A 23,721-nucleotide genomic window follows, 5' to 3' on the forward strand; every position below is an offset into this window, starting at 1 on the left:
TTCTCAACACCTATTTGGCCTTCTGTGCAGTAAGTGGAACTAGCTGTTCATGCGAACGGAAATTTGGGGAAAATGCGACGCGAGCTCGCTCCATTGTGTCGATAGAATGACGAGGGGAATCCTCAAGAGGTTATCCCCCTTTCCAGCTTGCCCACAATGACGTGAATTGGAGAGAAACAAAAATGTTGTTCGGTTAGGGGCGGGTTACTTGAGTTTGTTTACTAGATTGCGTCGTGTTAAGATTGTAAAATGCGATTAAGATAAACCAGAAAACATTGTAAAAGTTATGTATGAAAACAATGTGAGTTTGTATTAATGTCGTTAAATTTATTACGAAATTTGGTCAATTATTTGACTTGTTTTGCAGATCACTCTAAACAAAGCAAGAGTTGCGTCAGTTGCCTCAATGCTAAATATTATTTCTATAAACCAGGAATAAGGTTTAGATGAAGTCGTATAATTAATACGCAGCTATTTTGGTCAGTTCCGTATTTTGCTGTTTTAGTATATAAGCCAGAAGGCTAGGATATCGCACAAAGAGTTGCCCCACTTTCAAATAAAGTTTGCATTAATTATTCTGAATTATTCTTGCAGTTGAACTTATAAGCTTACCAAGTCAGATTGTGGTTAAGGGAATACGTTTTACTAATAGATATATTTGTTTACTAAAATGAGACGATGTATAAACATTTGTTTGCATAAATGAAGTAATAGAAAGATTATAACTTCGCCTTAATAGATTATCGTTTAAGTATTGCGTTTTACTAATAAATTTAAACAGTATATTTGTTCACTGCGATGATATGAGCTTAATACACTTATTTACAAACAACGACACGAAAGCTAGATAAGACTTTATAGCATTAAACGAAGTAACTTGTAATGGGGAATTTAAATATTAAACTACAGTGGCTCGAATATCACCAGTAACTGTCCAAAGTAGTGTAAATTGACGTCACACTTACGTGCGCTGCTCCACGTGATACGCCTACCACACGCCCCTCTTATCTTCAGTCAAGACTGGAAAACATGACACACACGTTCAAACACCGCCAATCACGAGGCTTCTAGAATGCGCCCGGCGTCTTTCGAACTTTTGCCAAGTTGTTTTGATCGCTATAAGCTCAGCGTTGGGTTTTGGAGCTCATTTTAGCAAGTACAGTTCTGTCAGTTAAACGCTTACTGTCGCAAAAGTTAAAAAACAGTAAATTGATGACTTCACAAGTTGTGCCTGATGGTAGGGCGGTTACTCATGGCCGTGACCCACCTGGACAGAAGAGTGTTTATATTTTACCAGGTGAAAATTGTTTATATTTTTATAAGATTTTAACCAGCTCTTTTAGACGATGAGATGCCGGGTGTTTAAATTAAACTTTTCGAGATAAAATTCAACGTGCAATTTTATTTGCTTTGTTCAGTTTGTATTATAAAAAAGCATTACGTTGTATGTTTTTAAATGAGATTAAGACAAAAGCCGATTAATACAGTGTATATGCCTAAATTTAACTCTAGGGATACGTGTACAATATTAAAGTACCTTCGTTGCTTTAAGTGGATACAAGATCACTTGAGGAAAATTGATTGGGTCACTATTGCCACCAACTTTGTTGATGCGTTTCATTATATAGCGGACCCGCGACATACATCTCGTTGTGCTGCAAGTAGAGTTACTTGATTAAAACTACAAGCTTCCGAAAGGTTGTGTTTTATGTGAGCTAACAGATCAATTGCTGACTTAACTGTTGCTGGTTGTTGTACTTTGATTTAGACATTTAATCAAGGTATTGGTTTAAAAAGTAGATGAATTGCTCTGGCATGATGTTCCTACTCTTTCGAATTTTGTCTGCTTTGGCTATCTTAAGATTTGGGTATGGACAAATTTGTGACGTAACATCTGAGATGATAAGCGTTGGCGAGGATGGCTTGCTTTACGACGTGAATTCCACGCCAAAGTTTAATGGAAAACAGCTTATCTTCTGCAAACCAGATCATTTCTACAATTCAGATACAAAAACTTGTGAGAATTGTACAAATCAATTGACAAACTGTTTGTGGCATGCTTTGGAAGGTTGTTACTGTGAAAGCTGCAACTTTACTATTGATATCAATGCCACAGAAGAAAATTTGAAAAGCAATGAAACCACTGTTGATGTGAATGGTACTTCTTCAAACAACACGGAGAGCCAACCAGGTTCAGAAAAAAACAGTAATAACAATACCACAATCATCAATAGCACTCATGCTCCGTCACCTTTTTCAGAAAACGTAACTTCAAACATGGATAACAAAAACAAAACGTTAGGTAAAAATGATATTGAACCAATTTTACCAAATAAAGCTGACGACGACGACTCATCTTTCAACGCTGATGAAAACGAAAACCCAACTACGAAATATCTAACTATCATTTTACCAATTGTATGTTCTGCACTAATTTTTACAATTGGTCTTGCAGTTTACTGCATTACAAAAAATAAAGAAAGAAGCTGGCAAAGACTGCAAATGCTGATAAAGAAAGCTGGCAAGACTGCAAATGACTCTGACTTGGCTACTACATCATCTTCACTGATTGTTAGCACTGTTGTAAACGAGTCAATTTAAAATTCAACTCCTAAGGATCCAGTCCAAAAGTCAATATTGGAGTAAGGCATCTTCAACTCAAAACTGACAAAACAAAAACATGTAGCAATTTTATGGTTTTGTGTGCTTGGCTTAATTTTATAATTAAATGTTAAACAAAAAAACACCAAAGTCATAAGATTTTCGACTTTTGTTTTGCGTCAATTTTCTTGAATTTTTTCTTGAGTAATGTTATTATTGTTTTGCACTGCGTTTTGTCGCTTTTTTACTGTTATTGTCAAAGTGTTTCCTGTCAATCTCTTCGAGCTTTTCTTACGTGTAAGAATATTATTCTTCTGTTAAACATTCGTATATCTCCGTGTTTTTTCGTCATTGGTGTTTCCGCTATAAAAGTGTGTTTTGGGCTGCTATTGTGAATGAGTTTTTGCCTTAATCTCCTTGAATTTGTGGTATGAGTAATTGTATTTTTGTGTTTTACTGCGTTTTCGTCGTTTTTTGTTGTTATTGTTGATGTTTTTCTTTCATTCTCTTCTGTTATGTGAGACTATAAATCTTATGTTTAAATGCCCATATATCTCTGTGTTTCCCTTATTTGTGTTTCTGAGTAAAAAACGCCGTGTTTGCTGTTATTCTAAATGATTTTTGCGTCAATCTCAGTATTTGTAGTACTTTTTATTTAAGCTGTAAATATATCACCGTGTTAACGTCATTTCTGGCAGTAAACTTGCGTTGTCGTTAATGACTTTTCGTTGTTATCTTATATTTCTTATTGAAAATAACTACAACCTTGGCACAAATTGCTGACGCAACAAAAGTAAATACAATTTCACGAGTTCAAATATGGCTGATGCAACGCAACGATAAATTCCTCGTAACTTACAAGAACACAAAGTCATGTTAAAACCACAGCTTTAGAGGTAATGCCCGATTTACAATATTCGATGAAATAGTATGGAGGAGAAATGCTCAGATTTAAAACCCCGGGTTGACTATTTAACGGGTTTTCATTGGTAAATACCTCGGTACAAAGTCCATCTTTACAAGGTTGAATAGGTCAGACACAACGCAGTCATAAATTTTCTGGAACCGCATACATAGGTAAGGTCCACGATTAAAGGTTAATGTCCGATTTTGCAACAATTTGTGACGTAGGGCAAAGGAACATTAAAAACCTGGGTGGACAATTTAAAAGGAATTTCACCTTTTAACTTCTCTAGAATGACTAAGGAAGGCAAGGGTTTAAACCAGTGGTTCCCAAATTTTTGGGCTCGCGGCACACTAAAAATATCTTAAATATTTTGCGGCCAAGTTTTAACAGAACAACAATAGAGTAATTTTACAATCGTCCTTAACACACGACAAACTATATGTAAATGTCAAAATGATTCATTTGTAATGGGTGGTGCGCATTCAAGTCTGAAAGGCTTGCGTGTATGCCTATTTGTATAATACAAATACCTTATTTCCGAAATTACAAAGAGTATTGGGCACAGTTGGCAATCTCTCGAGGCACACTAGTGCGCCTCGACACACAGTTTGGGAATGACTGGTTTAAACTATTGCTGAAGGTAAATGGCGATTCTTACAATGTTTTGTGACATTGTTGGTTGGAGAAGTATTTAATTGCGATTTAAAAAATACTGGTTGGACGATTTAACAAGATACTTAACAATTTAATACCCTTCGTCTGGTATTTGTTCAGAACCCTAACAAGGGATTTAGTAAATTCCACAAACTTGCTTCACAAAAGCGTTCAATAAAAGTTAATTGTTTGAGTGAACCCACTTTGTCGACTAACATGCGATAAAACTGCCAAGTCAGCGTAGTCAACCGCGTCGCTTTGTTGCCGCTTTGTTGCGTCACACTTGGACGCCCTTTGCACATCGAACGTTGCACAGCGCTTACGTAATCGCGTCTATTCTCCACAGGCGTGAGTTGCGTCATTTTTAACTAAACCTCACAATATTTTAAATCCGCGGGTTCGAATCCCAAATAAGAAGTTTAAACCCAGATGCACACAAAGTTACGTCATAATTGCAGATAACAATGACATTATGACGTCATATGGATTTAAGTATAGGTATTGTGACGCAATATGACTACAGCGTATTTTAAGGCAACCCTCTCACCTATACACGTTCATTTGCTGAGTTTCAAAATATGTCAGAAAATATTTCGATTTTCTGTTGCTTTGTAACGAAACCACGTGACAGTCCTGACAGTCGCGCGTGTGTTTATGACGTAATAAAGTTGCCGCGAAACAGGAAGTTGCAATTGTTGGTGTTTCCGGTGAATTCCCTACACCAAGTGAATGAAACCTGCCTGTGGAAAGTTTGGGAAAGCTGTGCAAGAAATTACTTCCTAATTTTTGAACCGTTTTTACAAATCATTAAAAAACACCGACAATCAGATGTTTGCCAAAATAATTCCCGTAAGTTTATCTACACATAAAACAAATTAATAGCCTTAATAATAGCATATTTTATTTTATTATTATTTTTAGGGTATGTTTTCCTGTATTTTCAAACGTTATAATATATAGAAGTAAAGTTCCCATACTTTGTGTCTGTATGTGGTTATGAGGTAGAAAAAAGTAATGAAATTAAATCTCTGACATTGGTAAATATTAACCTAGATAAGCATCGCTACATTACATCACAGTGGCTTGCCATTTCCATCGTCTGCCCGCTTTATTTAATAATAGCCATAACAAAGTAAACTTATATCTAGTAAAATTAGAAACCTGGCTATACTATAACACAAAATATTCACCATAAACATCATTACAGCATTCCGTAAGGTTCAAAAACAAAAATATAGGATTTAGGAAGCGCCATTGCGTACAGGAAGGTTTTCAATAGTATGCTTAAGTGACGTAACGTTTTGTGAGGTCACACACGCGTAACAATCAACTTCCCATTTACGGAAACCACCTTTGCTAAGTGATCGTTTTGCCACCCTGAAATAACTTCCTGGTAACAACATTAAGTGAGGTTATGGAGGAGTATAACATGATGTCATAACATGACGACACAGTTTTGATTGGATATACGTTTGGCTAAGTTCAAATACGCTAAGTAAATATGTTGATTGTGCGTTTTGCCATCTTGTGACATATTCTATAACATGTTAATTTGTGATTGATGGGACGAAAAAATATCTTAAAACTCTGATTACCTTTTAAAATATACTTTGGCAAACTACAGCGAAAAAATCTGAGTTTTTTCTAAATTATTTTCGGTGAGATAAATTTGGAAATTATTGAAAATAAACCAGAACAAAAATCAATTTGTCTTGTCAACTAAAGTTAATTATTTTGTTGTTTTTATAGTATTAAAAAAAACATGATGAGCTCTTCAAGTTTTCTGAAAAATACCCAAAGTCAAACCTTTTAAATACATATTTGTTTAACCTGCAAAGTAACCTGGGTTATTGTTGAACCGTCACCGCGCAGACACTTTATTGGAAGAAGGGGTTTGAATCACGAGTGTTCCAATGCACAAGTCATATAATGTTTAACCCCCTAAACTTGGGTACAATACGTAATGTGTGATTTTGTTTAAAAAGTAATACATTGGGTTCACTGTATAGAAATTTGATTTTTTAAGTTGCTAATCTCAAATATTGGTAAATGATATATATATATTGTTTAAATGATATATATATATACTTATAGGTACTTTATTTACACAAATTCTTGTAAACAATGCCACATTGAAATGTCAAATAGTTGGTTTTCTTTAAGTGAAACTCCCAGATAAGTTATTTTTACCATCCGACTGCAACGGAATGTTAACGGTACCCCTAATTTGTACAGAAATACGAAGAAAATTAGCTGGTAGAAATTCACTGCCGAATGTCCTTAGTAAAATCACCAGCTGCATTACGTAATTGGTAAATTTAAAAGTTTTTTTAGCAATTTTATTGGAAAACTACACTGGTCAAAGTATTCGGTTGCTTGCTGTGGTGTCCATTGTTTGGGTCATGTGACATTATGTGAGCAAGAGAGAAAAGGGGAATAGGGGCGGCAAACGATTGAAAGAGAAAGAGAGAGGGAGAGAGAAAAAGGCAATGTGAACCTTGAGTCCCGTATATATAAGCACGTATCACCGGGTTTTTCATTCATAGACTTCGCGACCTGTATTAAGATACCTACCAGTTCAAACTGTTTTTTGCAAGTTGGAAGTCGGTTTAATCTAGTCCAGTATTTTATGTCACCGCAAACGAATGTTAACCAAGCTGGCATCGCAACTGATGGCAGAGTTGTAGAAAGCGGACGAGATCCGCCTGGACAGAGAAGCATTTATATAACGCCAGGTAAACGATGTTGTATTTATTTAGCAATTCCACCGATAGTTTTACCGGTGGTTTGTCGTGCAATTTTAAGTTTTAAAGCAGTTTTGTGTGCAAGTATTTAGCCTTCAGTCATATTATTTAACGTTGATTATAACGCACAACAAATAAAAGATTTATTTTGCGACTCGTTTTCTTTTGAAATAAATAGTTTGCGTTTGATAAACTTTGTTAGCTTGTTTTTGTCACAACGCTTACAGTATTTGTTTTAAATCGATATAAATCTTTTTCTCTCCATAAAAAGTTGGAGTTGCTCTTTTTTATAAAAAGAAACAGCAAAATAAGCATTTATACATTAAATCCTTTATTGGTAAACCTCCCACAGTTCCACCAAGTTGGCGTTAGGCGCGACGTCAACTAGGTAGAAGTGCAGGCAAAAATTATTTTACATTGTTCCACTCAAATACAAATTTAAGCATAAATGGGAACAAAAATACGACCTAAAAAGCAACAACCGCCAAAGCAAAAATATCTAACCAATTATAGTATTAAGACCAACGAAATAAAACCAACTACGCAGTAATAACCAGAAATTCATACCAATAAGGCCTGAATGGCGAAAATATCGCCTGAAACAGTAGGTAGAGGTTATGGGACGATCGGGGGCCGTCGGTCCGGCAACGGCCGTTTTGGTGTCGACGTTTGGACGCCCTAGTCTGACCGGCGCCGTCAGGGCGCCGCTGTTTTGGCACCAGATTTTGCCTCTATTTGGTGTTCTTTGTGGGTAATTGGTGGAGATAAAAAATGGGTTAGGGTTTAAAGTATTAGGGGAGTTAGTGATGTATTTAAGAGTGGGGTTTGGGGTTTTTAGTTAAAGTGCCATTTAGGCCCGTTTGTGACCATTTAGTTCTTATTTCGATTTGACGTTATTACGACTATTAGGTATTAGTCCTATTTTGTTATTTTTCCGCTGTGTTTAATTCCGACGTTGACGTTGTTCCTATCTCGGTCTTATGGCTGGAGTCCGATAAATCACGTTATCAGCAAATATCCACTGTGTTTTGATAATATAATGTTTATTTTTTAGTTGACACGAGTCGAGAAGTTTACCGATTGACAACATACTCCAGGTTCCCAGACACGAGCCCAATAAACCCTTGTGTTCTTGCACTTTATGGATTCTACTACACAGGATTCAGGGACAGGGTAAAGTGCTTCAGGTTGGTTGGTTTCTTACTTTTGAGTTTTTGTTGTTGTTTTTTTCGGTATTTTAGAGCCTGTTTTCAGTGTTTTAATGATTCTGTTCATTTAGGGCTGGGCTGTGCTTTATAGAATTGTGTTTTTTTTGTCTAAATTTTAGGTCATTTATATAAAAACAAATATTTTATTTATTTATTATTTAAATATGGTTAGGGTTAAATTTAGATTTATTTGATTTAGATTGCATTTTTTTGGATTTTTCTTTCCGACAATAAACGTGAACGTTAAACTAAAAATGTGTCCCGCAGTTCAATGCCACAACTGCTCTACCAACAATCCATATTTCTTGTAAAACTTTATTTACGCAAAAAATACAGTTGATTGGCCTATTTGGCAGCAGAGAGCATTAATTATTGTTTATTCTAGTTGTTAAAAACAACTAACATTAAAAATATTTCAGCTGCGGAAGATCGGTTGACAACTGGACAGCCTCAGACGACGCCTCATTGGTCGATTGGCACGCACGTGACTGTCCCCTAGCAACCGGGAATGACGTAGACAATGTACCCCTCAGTAAGTATGACGTCATTGACGAATAGAGTGGCGAGCGATGTTAATTATTGCAATAACGCGGGACGCACTTCCGTAGTTTCACGAAATTGTGTAATGTTTAAATATGTTTCGGCAAATTTGTGAAATAGAATCGCGCGTATTATTGAAAAACAATGGTTGCATTGTTACGCGGTAATTGATAATAATGGCACTGACCCATAGTTGCGTCTGCAAGTGAAACTAAATGTCAGCATTGTTTAAATATTGCCACTAAACTATATTAGTTTTTAATAGAAAAGCGTAATCAGTAACCTGGGCTAAATTAGTCATTTGCAATTTTTTCACTAATAATAATATTAAAGTCAAAATGTTCGATAAATTTGACGTATCGTAGTTTACAAATGTTTCGTCATTACCGTATGCCATCATCAGTATAACAAGTCAGTAACGATAAACTTTAGTCGTATGAGGTATTGCCGAAACGTTTCTAAACAACGTGATATCGATTTTATCGAATATTAGGGCTTTAGCATTTTAGTTAAAGTTACTAAAAAAACGTGTATTTTGTTCCACTTGTAACGATTTATTGTACAAACTAAAATCAAATCTAAGAACCAACTGGTTGAAATAAAAGACTTTTAAACTGATGATTGCATAAGGTATTGCCAAAAACTTTGTAAACAGCGAAATTTTAATGTTGTCAAGTATTATGGCTTTAGTATTTTAATTAAAATAACTAAAAAAAAAACTTTATTGTGTTCTATATGTAACTATACTGCACAAAATCAAACCAATCTAAATATCCACAGGTCGAAATAGAAGCATAGAATTCAGACGACGCAACCCTACCAGTGTTACCCCTCCACCAACAACAACACCCCCACAACGCCCCACAACCCCAACAACCAGGGCCCCAGGGGTCGAGGGGATTCCCCAGGAAGCGTTCCCGTGCCTGGACCCGGTGAACCCCCACATGCGAAACTTGGAAGCCCGCTTGCAAACCTTCCAGGAAAACATTGATAACTGGCCGGCTCATAGGATAAGAGCGACACCACGGGAAATGGCACAAGCTGGTCTTTATTACCTTGGTGAGTGCCTTTAAACTAACGCAGTTGTTCAAATGGGATGTTAACTAAATACCTTCAGGGATGCGAAGTTGGCTAATTCTGAATCCGGTCAAATGAAGTTTTCGCATAGATGCTGCTTTCCGTTTTTTCGGAAGTATGTTCCGCACATTTCAGCGCGCATCTTAACCATTGGGGACAGCATTACTTTTAACTTAAGTTGCCAGTTTTAACTGCTTTTAGTTTGTATGCCGAACCGGCTCATATTTAGCAAACGTAACAACAAATAAATGCATTTTACCGTCTCCGGATTCACTGAAACCCGATACTCAGCGATTGTCCCGGAATCAAATTTTAGCAAATCAAACTCATCTCGCAGTTGCGAATTTTATGTAAGCTGTTCAACCTTATAAATACTTGACTTTAGGCATCGTTATATGTAATTTTCAACATTTGCTTACCTTGGTCATTTACTTTTATGTTCCAGGTCAGCGAGACAGAGCCAAGTGCTGGTATTGCAACGGTGGGCTCCAGAACTGGGACATCAATGACAACCCGTGGTTTGAACACGCAAAGTGGTTTCCTCAGTGAGTTGTTTAAAATTAAAAAAAATACATTTTTAAGCCTTTATGAAGTCTTGCTTATAAGGCATAACATGAAAAACACTGAGTTTTTAATACAAACTGGTAGCCAGTCAAATTTAAAATGTCATCTTTGTGTTCAAACAAACAAAATTATTTCCTTAAATAGTTATTGTTCCCAAAAAATGTTTTTTAGAAACTTGACTAGGTTTCGCTTTAGTTAAAAATATGTTTAAAAGTTAAAAAAATGTTTTAAAAAATAGTCTGAAAAGCTCAACTTTGTCTATATAACTGTGCTTTTAACACGAATGTATCTGATAAACATTGATTTTTCCTCGTAGGTGTGAGTTTCTGCTTCAGAAGAAAGGTCCTTCTTACATCCACGAAGTTGTGTCGCAGTATCCGGACCTGAACCGACCCCAACCCATCAACCCTTCCAGGTCACTGAACCAAGTCGTGTCAGGAACAGAGTGAGTTATTGCTCAGTTAAAATATTTTTCATATAGAATAGGGGCCTACAAGTCCATAGATCTGATAAAGTTAGATTAAATACTTTAAACTTGCTGACATTTTTACTTTTCAAAATGCCTTCAGTAAGCTGAGTTTGTTCAAATTAAAAGTAAAAATTTAAAAAATGCAAAATGCCAAAAATCAATATACTTAAAAAAATCAATATAAAAGCAAATTTAAGTAATATTTGTAGAGATTTACATGTTTTCAAATGCCTTGATTTCCTAAACTTAGCAATAAGCCAGTGTTTCTCAACCTATGGGTCGCGACCCAATATTGCGTGACCGTTTGATTTAGTTGGTTCGCTCTGCAGTACTTTTATATGGTTAGTTGTATTAGGATCGGGACTGGGTAAGATTTCTTAAAATTTTAAGAAAACTGCTGCAGAAATGCGTCAATATAGCGCATAATAAATAAATTTTTATGCTATTTGTCTTATATTGTGTTCACTTGCGAAAAGTTGAATGGATTAGATAAGCAAAGCTTCGCTTTTAGAATTACGCCTGATATTTTGGTCGCCGCCTAAAACTGGTTTAAAAACTATAAATTTAAAACATAAACTTCATTTTCCTCTAGAGCTCCTTCATCCCAACATCGCTCCTCTCATCCGGTGATCGTCGATCCCAGGGAGCAGATGAGAGCAAGGGAAGCAAGAGTCGAACAAGAGATGACGTCATCCGTTCTGGTTGAGCAAGCACGGCAGATGGGCTTTAGTCAGGAGGAAATACGTTTCGCAATGCTGAGGTATTCAAACTATTTCCTCTGTGTTTTTTTATTGAGAAACAGTTTTACTGTTTTATTTGAAACAAATTTATTATTTTGATAAAAAGTTGATTCTTGAAAGTATCGCTTATACAGGATTGAGTAAATGAAATGTTTTTCAAGTGGGGGTGGTTAAACTGTGAACCTATTACATTTAAATGTTAGTTAATTCGCTTGTTTTATAAAATTAGCATTTAAATATAAAAAAGATAATATTTTTCTAAAACTAGATTAATTTTAATTTTAATCTGTTTTCTTAGCGTTATTTGGGCTTATACTGATACAAGTGTTTATTTCTTAATAGAAATCTGACCGTTTTGAATTTAAATTTTTTGTTTAGCGTTGTTCGTACATCAATTGAGAAAAATATAGGTTGTTTTAGATTATTCTGATATTTTTTTATATTTTCCAAACCTGTGTTTTTCAGGCGTTTGGAAGAAACAGACGACTTCTTCCCAACTTTCTCAAGTTTGGTTGAATCCTTGATTTCACACCAGGAGTCTGCCCAGGCATCAAGTGTGGAACAAAATACACCTTCATTAAACCAGGATCACGACAGGTCAATGAACCCCTCACCTGTCAATCATCAGCACCTGCCAATCAACTCCCAATCTGTCAATCATCAGCACCTGTCAATCAATTCCCAAGCTACGAGTCATCAGCCTGAAGATCAAGGAAGCTCCAACCTGTCAATCAACTCCCCGCCTGTCAATCATCAGCTTGAAGAGTTACGTCACCTCCAGCAGTCACGTGTATGTAAGGTCTGCCTTCAGTCCCAAGCCTCAGTTGTTTTCCTTCCTTGTGGTCATTTGTCCAGTTGTCCAGGCTGCGCAGAAAACCTGCGCAGTTGCCCGGTTTGCAAATCGCACATCAGGGAAAAAGTTAACTCCTTTATTGTGTAATGTTTTAACTAAATAAGGTGTATCTTACTTTTCTAAAGTGTTTCAGCTTAAATAAGGTGTAAATAGTCGTTTTGACGACTCGTGTGTCAAAGCACGGCTAATCGGCTATGTATTTGTGTTTTATTATTTATTTATTTATTTTCATTTTTAATTACAAATTTACAACTTAAAACTTACCAAATTTTCAATGATATAGAAATTTCTTCTGCAAAATACGTTGTCTATATTCTTTAGAACTCCCCTTTACTTTTTTCAAACGTTTTTATAAATGTTTTATTATAAACAGAAAAAAACAAAAATCGTAAAAAAAAGTGTTGAAAAATTTTATTCAAAATCTATTGTTGTGCAAATGGCAAAGCTTTTCTATCTATGGTGTTTGACGACTTTTTTTACTTTTTTCGTATGAAATGATTTTGTTGTTTAAATTTAAGCTGTCTTCCTTTTTGCCATAGTTTTTTTCTACTTTGTTTTATTTATAATATATTCAAATATTTATAAACTACAAAAATAATAAAAAATACCCTTTTCTAAAACCTCACTGTCTTACCTAACATGCATGCCCTGCAATATTTGTAAAACTTTATTTACTGTTTACTATTTACTATTTATTCATATGCACGCAGGTCGCTGTATTAAACAATGCACGCTTTTCTCTGTAAACTGCTAACGAGCTTTTTCATTTGTTTTTTAAAACTGCACTTTTTATTTCTGCAAAAATCAAGTGAATTCTTTGATAATGTACATTTTATTAAAATGATTTTTTTACGTTTACATTTTTTGATTCCTCTTTGTTGCAACTATTTTAAAAAATAATTTTTTAATAAACAAACTATAAAATGCTAAAGCAAGTCAAATAACATTTAAATAAAGAGTTAAACGCAAAACCCCCTATTTGCAATTGCAATGCAATAGCCTTCTATAGAAAACGGCCATGGCTGCCAGTATATGTGAATTTCTCTATTGGATGACGTGTCTCACTTGTGTAAATTTATTGTTGCCAAAATTGTAAGTTTTCTCTCAGTCTTTAAAGCACTTCAGTAATCTTGTGTTATTGACTTTATACACCACTGTTTACAAGCTGATTTTAACTTTTTTGTCCGCATACATTTAGTTCAATTTGCTTAAATATGAAAAACAGAAAATATCTTAGTGTCTGGACTTTTTGGAAGATCCGTAGCATGAAACATCACGTAAGAACACTAAAAAGTTTACAAATTGAATGTTGAAAAACATTCGGGGGGGACAACTTCTATTCCACAGCTCTAGTTTTTCTTAAATTTTTATTTTTATTTTATCTAAGGTGCATATTTATGCCCTGTAAGTATGGCATTTTTTTCTTATATGTTTTTTTTAGTTTTCTTTCACACAAATTTTCTCATTTGTGGTCTGTGAAATCATTGAAAATTTTACGGACGTCATTGAATAGGAAAAATTAAAATCAAATTATTTACTTTATATTTGTTGATAGTTTAAACAATAAGACATAAGTTCAAATTGGGGCTTAATCACTCGAAAACAGTTTGTAAAAATGCTAGCGTTGCTTGGAATGTTTCCAGCCTGAAACCCGTTCACGCCTTATCACGTATTTTCCAGCCATGCTTTTTTAGTTTGTTTTTAGCTCAGCTCCTAAAATCTTCTTCAAATCTGTTTTATTTAATGCTACCTTTTATTTCCGTCATTGCAAAGGAATTTCGTTTTGCGAACGTTGCACATTAATAACGTAAAAACAAAACTATGCCGTTATTGATCAGACAATCTATTTTAGCAATATTTTGTTCATTATTGTTTTAAACTACTTGAAGTAAAATTAAACTATAAATGATCTACAAAAGTTCCAACTTAAGCTAATCTAAATAAATCTATTCATAAAACTTCGCTAAAAAATCCACTAAAAGTATTTGCTAATGCAAGTTTCAAACTTTCTATATTTTGAATTTTTTAATGATTTTTTTACATTTTTGTCATGTTGACGTTTTGTAAATAAAACTTGTTGAAAAACCACAATTGATAGTTTTTTATCATCACGTGTAAAACAACCAAGCCATTGCAATTGTTGTTCAAACGTTTGTGTTATCATAATATTTATGACGTCATAACGGTGTTTTGATTCAAACCTTTCTCAACACCTATTCGGCCTTCTGTGCAGTAAGTGGAACTAGCTGTTCATGCGAACGGAAATTTGGGGAAAATGCGACGCGAGCTCGCTCCATTGTGTCGATAGAATGACGAGGGGAATCCTCAAGAGGTTATCCCCCTTTCCAGGAGTGGCGCTTGCGTTTGTTAGCTCACAATGACGTGAATTGGAGAGAAACAAAACATGTTGTTCGGTTTGGGGCGGGTTACTTGAGTTTGTTTACTAGATTGCGTCGTGTTATGATTGTAAAAATGCGATTAAGATAAACCAGAAAACATTGTAAAAGTTGTGTATGACAACATTGTGAGTTTATATTAATGTCGTTAAATTTATTACGCGCCAGAAATTTGGTCAATTATTTGACTTGTTTTGCAGATGACTCTAAACAAAGCAAGAAATTGCGTCAGTTGCTTTGAATGTAAACATTGTTCCCATAAACTAGGAATAAGGTCTGTATAGAAGTCGTTAGATTTAATACGCAGCTATTTTGGTCAGTTCCGTATATTGCTGTTTCAGTATATAAGCCAGAAGGCTAGGATATCGCACAAAGAGTTGCCCCACTTTCAAATAAAGTTTGCATTAATTATTCTGAATTATTCTTGCAGTTGAACTTATAAGCTTACCAAGTCAGATTGTCGTTAAGGGAATACGTTTTACTTATAGATATATTTGTTTACTAAAATGAGACGACGTATAAACATTTGTTTGCATAAATGAAGTAATAGTAAGATTGTAACTTCGCCTTAATAGATTATCGTGCAGATAATACGTTTTAATTGTATATTGAAATAATATATTTGTTTACTGCGATAATATGAGCTTAGAATATTAATTAACATTAATTAATGACAAGAAAGCTAAATAAGACTTATCGTATTAGAAGAATGTATGTTAATGATAAATTTAAGTATTTAACTTGTCAAATATTATTAGTCGACTACAAAAACATATTATAACTTTACCTTAATAGATTATCGTTTAAGTATTGCGTTTTACTAATAAATTTAAACAGTATATTTGTTCACTGCGATGATATGAGCTTATAACACTTATTTACAAACAACGACACAAAAGCTAGATAAGGCTTTGTCGTATTAAAAGAAGTAACTTGTAATTTAAATATTAAACTACAGTGGCTCGAATATAAAAACAACATGTATTAACATAAATGAGGAAACAGGAAAGGAATTTCCGTGCATTGCAACATAAAGTCCTAATCACCCCAAGTATTTTGTAAAACGGTATTTGAATACGAATACTGCGCACAACGTACGTGTTGTTTACCACAATTCGCATAAAAACATTCCGAGGGATTGAAAAATCACCAGTCACAGTCCAAAGTAGTGTAAATTGACGTCACACTTACGTGCGCTGCTAGCGCTGCTCCACGTGACACGCCTACCACACGCCCCTCTTATCTCCAGTCTAGACACGAAAACATGTTTATCACGCCTGACCGCACACACGTTCAAACACCGCCAATCACGAGGCTTCTAGAATGCGCCCGGCGTCTTTCGAACTTTTGCCAAGTTGTTTTGATCGCTATAAGCTCAGCGTTGGGTTTTGGAGCTCATTTTAGCAAGTACAGTCTGTCAGTTGAACGCTTACTGTCGCAAAAGTAAAAAAAACAGCAAATTGATGACTTCACAAGTTGTGCCTGATGGTAGGGCGGTTACTCATGGCCGTGACCCACCTGGACAGAAAAGTGTTTATATTTTACCAGGTGAGAATTGTTCAAGTTTTCATAAAATTTTAACCAGCTCTTTTAGATGATTAGATGCCGGATGTTTCGAGATATAATGTGCAAAAATGCAACGTGTAGCTTTTATTGGTTTTGTTCAGTTGGTATTATATAATAACAAAGCATTAGATTCTATGTTCTAAATTAATGTTAAGACATAAGCCGATTGATGCAGTGTACTGTATATGCCTCTATGTACATATGCTTAAGTTTAACTCTGGGGATGCGTGTCAAATATTTATGTACACTCGTATAATTTTAGGGGTTTTGTTTTGTTAGCACTATTACCAAAAATTTTTAGATTGTATGTTTTAAAATGATATGAACACATAGCGATATTAAAGTATACTCATATAATTTTAGAAATTATGTTCTGCTTATAATCAAAACTGTAGTCAACATATAAAAGCGGTGCACATTTAACATCTGTTATACACGATGAATTGTATTGGTGATAAGTGTGTTAAATATAGTTTAAAAAAATTATACATGGTGCTTTGCGGCCAACAAAGTTACCACAATACTTCTAACAAAACAGGACTGGTTGTCTATTTTTAAATACAAAAGTTGTATGTTAAATTTGCCATTGCAAAAAGCATATGTTTTCCAAGTTAATTATGCAACGCATGCAAAGGCAAAGACGTTTTGTATTCGTTCAAAACATTTTTTTGTGAAATATGCATTAAAATATGATTTTAAGTTTGTGTGTGGCCTATATTGCAAGAGGAATAATGCAGGTTTGGCTGCTATACGTTTTTTTAAAGCCGCACAAATAAAAATGAATAAAATTACGAGGTAGAACTTCCACGAATTTAGAAAAGTCTGCAACAACGTTTAGGGCTTTTCCCATTGTTTTTTTTTAATATTTAACTCTTGATAAGGAATTACAGGAAAACGTACGGGGAAAATAAAACTATATTTTACTTGGTTTTAGTGTAGATTGCATTAGTTTTTCTGCATAAACATAGATGGGAACTGGATATATAGTCACATAACATGTATTAAACCTATACCTTTACCCGTTTTTCCTTTTATTTGGCAAACAGATAATGTAGTTACTCCACTTCACCTCAACTTACCCCAATAAACCACGTTTACCTAACGTTTTGACGATAAGCCCTGTTTTACCTAATGTTTTGTATTTACAGGAGACACGGAGAGGGAGACATACAGGTTGCTGACCTTCCAGAAGTTTCCCGACCACCAACCTGTCAACCCTTGTCTGTTGGCTAGAAACGGATTCTACTATACTGGGTTCAGGGACAGGGTAAAGTGCTTCAGGTAAGCGGCCATTTGAGTCAGCAGTCACCTTAACTAGTAATTATTTGGGTAGGTGCCACTTTATCTAGTGGCCATTTAAATAGTGGTCATTTTGGATTAGCGGTCACTTCAACTAGGGGTCATTTCAGTATGTGGTCACTTGGGTTCAGCGGTCACCTTTATAAGTGGTCTTTTTTGCAGGTGGTCACATTTGGTCAGTAGTCACTTTATTTTAGCGGTCAGTCACTTTGTTGAATAGTCAATTTGGTTCCATAGTTCTTTATTTTAATGGTCACTTTGCTAAATGATCACTTTGGTTTAATTGTTCTTTAGTTTAATGATTACATTGGGTCTGTGCCCATTTATAAACACTAAAACAAATAAAAGGGTGTAGAAACACTAAAACAAATAAATAGAAACATAACGTTTTGGTTGCGAAATCGTAACTAAAGACCATGCTATATTCTGGCCCACCTGTTTAATCCAACACTTTTTTCAGCCAAGGTGTGATTTGGTCTTTCCCTGCCACTTTTAATGTATTTAGAAAAAAATATATTAAATTCCTTTTCAGTTGCGGAAATACTGTGGAAGACTGGCAAGTTGGGGACAACCCCCAATCCGCAAACTGGCACCACCCAGATTGCGCAATGACGACCGGAAGTGACGCAAGGAATCAGCCGATAGGTGAGTGACGACTTCCGGTGTGATCCGCTAACTGGATATTACGTGGCGAAATGCATCATTCCTGATTACATAGAAGTCTGTTGTCTCATGTTTTTGAAATATGTAACTTGCATGATGCTTGCCACTATGCCAAAGCCCACACATAAGTAAGCGTTCACAAAATGCTTCCTACTTTTATATAGGTATACACTACAACCTCCAGCCAATATCTTAAGAGCTCTAAGACTTGAATTAAAAGACAAATTTACCGCTGCAAACCAGATCTTAAATTAGAACGATTTGGATTCTTATCTTAAGTAGAAAAAGTTCGAGCCTTACTGAACTCAAGTGCTTTTTGCTAAAGACGATGCTGATTTGCTAGATTTGGTTTTTCAATTCAAAAGACCGCAATTGTAACAATAAAGTTTGAAAACAAGTTTCCTGTAGAATAATAAAGAACGCTTTATATCAAATGTCATTGAAATATCACCTAAACGCCAATGTATTCCCACGATGCTTAGTTGTTCAAGTCCTAAAATAACAAACTAGATGTTTATGAAAAATATATGTTTACTAGCCCTTTGAAACTAAATGACGAATAAAAGCAAATCTTTTTTAGACTTTTCTATGTCCTAATCAGGTTATTTTACAGCATGTAAAAAAAATTATATCTTTAGTCTCTCAGTTAAAGTTAATTTTTAATTGATTTTAATTGAGACAAAAAATGTAAAAAATATTGGTTTTACAATAATTTCTGTCGAAATACGTTGAAATAATACACACAGTAATACACACAGTATACACAAAAAACTAATATACACTCAAGAAGTGTCTGGCTTATTTAAAGCAAGTTATTGTATTTCTTCGCAGATCGATTCTTCTCCCGACCCACCAAGAACATCCAACCAAAGAGGAATCTGATCTCAGCTGGAGAAGTCCTAATGCGAGGATTGGAGGACACAAAGAGTGGCTCTTCCACTGTAAGAAGGAGCAACATCCATCAGACAGCTCACTACATCCCTCCTCCTGCCCCTGCATCCGTTATGGCGTCCACGAGAGCAACAGAGCATAGGAACAATGGGATGAATAATGGGAACAATGGAACGAACACTGGGATGAACAATGGGTTTAATGGGATGAACAATGAGAACAACGGAACGAGCAATAGAAACAATGGAATGAACAATGAGAACAATGATGAGCTCCTCTTCCCCTGTGATCATCCATCTAACGTCCGGATGCGAGAGGAGCAAGATCGTCTTCAAACATTCCGGGATCACGCCCTCTCGTGGCCATCCAGGAGGATACGAGCTACTCCGGATGAAATGGCGGAAGCAGGACTTTACTACACAGGTGAGGTGGATGCAAATAGATAATTGTCCTCTTCGTGGGATAAATGCGTCAAAGATTGGCGAACGAAGTTCATAAATATGTATAACTATATATACTTATTATTTAATGAAGACCGTTCCGACATAAGTTGATCAATGTAACCGCTATAGTGCTTCATTTTTCGCTATTATTTTTGAAAATACCTAAAAATTATTGGCTAAACGTGTTTTAGTATTTCAGTGTTTAATTCTAAAAAACTAACGTAGTTTTTTTTGACTTGGATTCTTTCTTTCCTTCCGTTTTTTTTTTGTTTTTTTATAAATCATACATAATTAATTGTTACTTAGTAAGAATATCAAAGAATATCAATACATAATCTTTGAATTTAGAAAATTATTACGTTTAAAATTCTTGTTCTGCTTTCAGGAATAAGCGACAAGGTGAAGTGCTGGTATTGCAACGGAGGACTCCAGAACTGGGATTTGAACGACCAACCCTGGGAAGAACACGCCAAGTGGTTTCCACAGTAAGTTAACCTCACACTCACAATGTACACTAAACCTTTGATTTTAATCTGGTTAACCGGTTAATAACCGCGTAACATGATTGTGCTGCAAACATTTACATAAACTAAATTATTTGATGTACTGTATTTCAGAAAGAGTGTCCTTTTAATCGTTATTTAATTTTTTTTTTTAACTAGAATTGTCTTCATCGTACTAAATTTGACATCTAAAAATGTATTCAAAATATACTTTTTTAAACGTTTTACTCGCAGATAAAAAAAAATAGCTGTTCACTTTAAAAAACTTAATTTACAATCTTTAAAACGATTAAATTCCTTAAACATTTATTTTTTTTGAAATAAATTTCACCGACAAAAATTAACCAATATAGCTTTTGACCTCAGGTTGTGTTCACACAAAAATAATTGTAGATTCTATGAAATTTAGACCCGAGTAAAATGTCCCATGATTTAAACAAACTCTCAGAAAACATCTAAACGAATCAGACAATAAAGATACACACATTTGTGTGTTAATAACTGAGATCTAACCCTTCTGAAGCTGCTTTTTGACCAACGATTACGGCTTACGTATAATTGTAGTACCCCGAAAGTTATCACAGACTCACCGTTAATTCGTAAAAGACGCTTCAAGAATAACAACATTGACAACTGTGATCTAGCACTTCTAAAGCTGCTTTGTGACGAACGATTGCGACTTACGAAGCATTAGTCCGCGATGGTTTGGTGTACGAATCAGACAACTTTAGTTGCCAACATAACTTGTTTTTAAATATGCTGTTGCCACAAGGCATAGTATATACTAAAAATAAGTTTTCTGGTATATATTTGTTAAACCAACGTTTCGGCTAACTATCCAGAAAGCCTTCGGCCGGCCAACAAGACGCAAAGTACTTACTAACTTTTAATAAACTTGTCTTTGCACAGATGCGAGTTCGTGCTGCAGAAGAAAGGTCTCGAATATGTTGAAGACGTCATCAGCAGATTCCCGGGTCTTCAACGTCCCGATCCTACGGCGGCACAACCTACTCCTAGTCCTGTCGTTTCCGCGACAAGGTTAGTATTTAGTTAAATGTTTAATTTAACTCATTATTTATAAACTTTTATATAAAATAAAACATATATATTAACTATAAATATTTTAAAACCCACTCCATTTTCATAAGAAAAGCACAAAGATTTAAAAGTTCTAAGACAACTTGATAACAGTTGTGAATCTTATTGCCATATAAAAGCCATAAAACATCACCAACAGGCAATTTTACAACGCAAATAATCCTGAAACTTCATTTGTGCGTTTTTTTTTGTTTTTTTTTTAAAGACAAGATGTTTGAATTCTATGCTGACAATATCAGTAAATTTTTAAACATTTTTAAGTTTAAGTAATTAAAAAGTCTTAAAAGTAAAAATGTACCACATAAGGTAAAAAGGAAACTATTTCATACCCATAGATATTATTGTGTCGATGCTACAAATTAAATGACTGAGCGTCCTATTAGATATGAAATCATTGACCAATTAGCTGATGACTAACCTTGGTTAACCAACCTTGAGCTTAACTGACCTTGACTGACCTTGACTTTTGTCTCTAACAGCAATAGACCTCCAAGTCCTCCAAACCAAGCTTCATCCATCCAAATACCGGTCTCATCCGCTCAAACGTTGCTCTCATCCAGCGAAACACCTCCCACGCAGGGGTCACGGGGTCAAGGTGAGAGCCAGAGGTCACTGGAGGAGCTTGTGTCGCTCCGGATGTGCAAGAAGTGCCGCAGAACAAAGGCGAGCATTGTCCTCCTGCCTTGCGGACACATCTCCTGCTGCAAGGGATGTTCTGTCGGAGTGAAGAGATGTCCTCTTTGCGGAAGAGAGGTGGAGGAAAGCATCCAGTCCTACATCGGATGAAAAAGTATTTTCTCGGGGAATTCTGCTAACTTTGGTCCAATGTTTGAGTGGTGTTGTGGACTGACCAGTAATTCAAGCGACTGATATTGATTGATAAAACGGGATAAAATCCCTTCAGACAAATGTAGGCTTAAATCATATTTGTCTCATTAATTTTTTATGCATCACGTTCTTTGACGCTTTTATCCTTAAGCTGCCAATTATAACCTCAATGATGACCTATAATGTAAAACTTCAATTTGTATTATTGCCAATTATGTAGGCCAATTTATTGGGGTTCCCAATAAAACCCAATTACATCGAAAATAAAACACGTATGTAAAACCCAGTTGATGGGGTTGGCTCGTGAAATTATCTTAAAAATGGAGTAGTTGCCTAAAGAATTCACTCTCAATAAACCCGACGGCAATTTGTTCTGATTGAAAGGCACTTTTAAATTAAAAAACAGGCAAAGTGGAAATGTTTTTCAATAAAATTAGTTTCCAAAAGTTTACTTCTACGAAATAAATTCACAACCGTCTTAATCACTTGGTGTCTTTTTTTTTGCCTTTTACGTAATGTTTTTAACGCATATGCTTGGTTATAAACCTTTTTTACGTTCGTATCTTGCTGCCGATTTAGTTGATTCGTTCTTATTTTTCCAAAAAAAATTAACCAAGAAACACTCGGTGATCTTTCAATTTTGTCGTCATTACATTGCGTTTTTATATTTGTATTGATAAATGTTATTTGTATTGTTACATTTTCATTGTTATTTTCCACTTGTGTTGGTATATGCATTGTTATTTTTTATTTGAATGTTACATGAATTTTAAGTTAACGCCTTGCTTTATGAATCGCTATTCTACAATGCGAGGCAATCATTGTTCTAACATGTTTAAAGCATTATGTTGTAGCGATTTGTGTCCATTTAGTTCAACGTTCGCCAATAAACCCACTGAAATCCAAATCGAAAATTTTCATTATTTATCAACCTTTGCCATTTTTTTGTATAAAAAAACAAAGCGAAAAAAAATAAAAAAGCGCCCAAATTCTACGAATAAGACCGTCAAAAAACCTGTGACATGACGAAGCCCACGCGAGTCTGGATGAGAGTGTAAATGCAAAATTTAAAATGCTATAGCCTTGCCAAATTTTCATTTTTTTGTCCCAATTGCCCAAAAAAATGGATTGAACCAGTTTAAGGCGGTTCTAACCGGTTTCCCATAAAAAATCCTGTAAATTTTCAATAAAAATTTAATTTTCTTAAAATCGTCAAAAATTGAGAAAAACATCAAGGCTACATAGCTTTGTCAAATTTTAATTTTTTAACAATTGTTTTTTTTAGCTTTAAATTGCCAAAAAAACTGGATTGAACCAGTTTATGGCGGTTCTAACCGGTTTCCGATATAAATCCTGTAAATTTCCTATAAAAATTGAATTTTCTTAAAATCGTTCAAAATTGAGAAAATCATCAAGGCTATAGCCTTGTTAAATTTTTATTTTTAACTAAAAACGTTTTACTTCCAATTGCTAAAAAAATCTGGATTGAGCCAGTTTAAAGCGGTTCCAACCGGTTTCCGATATAAATCCTGTAAATTTCCTATAAAAATTGAATTTTTTTTAAATCGTCAGAAATTGAGAAAAACATCAAGGCTATAACCTTACCAAATTTACATTTTTAACTAAATTGTTTTTTGCTCCCAATTCCCAAAAATCTGGATTGAACCAGTTTAAGGT

At 34.9% G+C, this 23,721-nt stretch overlaps 1 protein-coding gene across 1 annotated transcript; it reads left to right on the forward strand.

Annotated features, from left to right (window-relative positions):
• The first annotated feature begins 6,714 nt into the window (after window positions 1-6,714).
• On the forward strand, window positions 6,715-22,951 carry LOC146158023 (baculoviral IAP repeat-containing protein 7-like). Its single transcript, XM_083385821.1, has 12 exons — window positions 6,715-6,897; window positions 7,961-8,093; window positions 8,534-8,646; window positions 9,435-9,713; window positions 10,177-10,276; window positions 10,612-10,740; window positions 11,357-11,524; window positions 11,970-12,407; window positions 19,507-19,595; window positions 20,001-20,100; window positions 21,028-21,156; window positions 21,696-22,951. Exons 1-12 carry the CDS (start codon window positions 6,792-6,794, stop codon window positions 22,000-22,002), a joined length of 2,091 nt encoding a protein of 696 aa, XP_083241947.1. The 5' UTR covers window positions 6,715-6,791; the 3' UTR covers window positions 22,003-22,951.
• Window positions 22,952-23,721: the final 770 nt, after the last annotated feature.

The sequence above is a fragment of the Ascidiella aspersa genome, chromosome 3, assembly GCF_963924565.1.
Source record: "Ascidiella aspersa chromosome 3, kaAscAspe10.2, whole genome shotgun sequence".
Taxonomy (NCBI): domain Eukaryota; kingdom Metazoa; phylum Chordata; class Ascidiacea; order Phlebobranchia; family Ascidiidae; genus Ascidiella; species Ascidiella aspersa.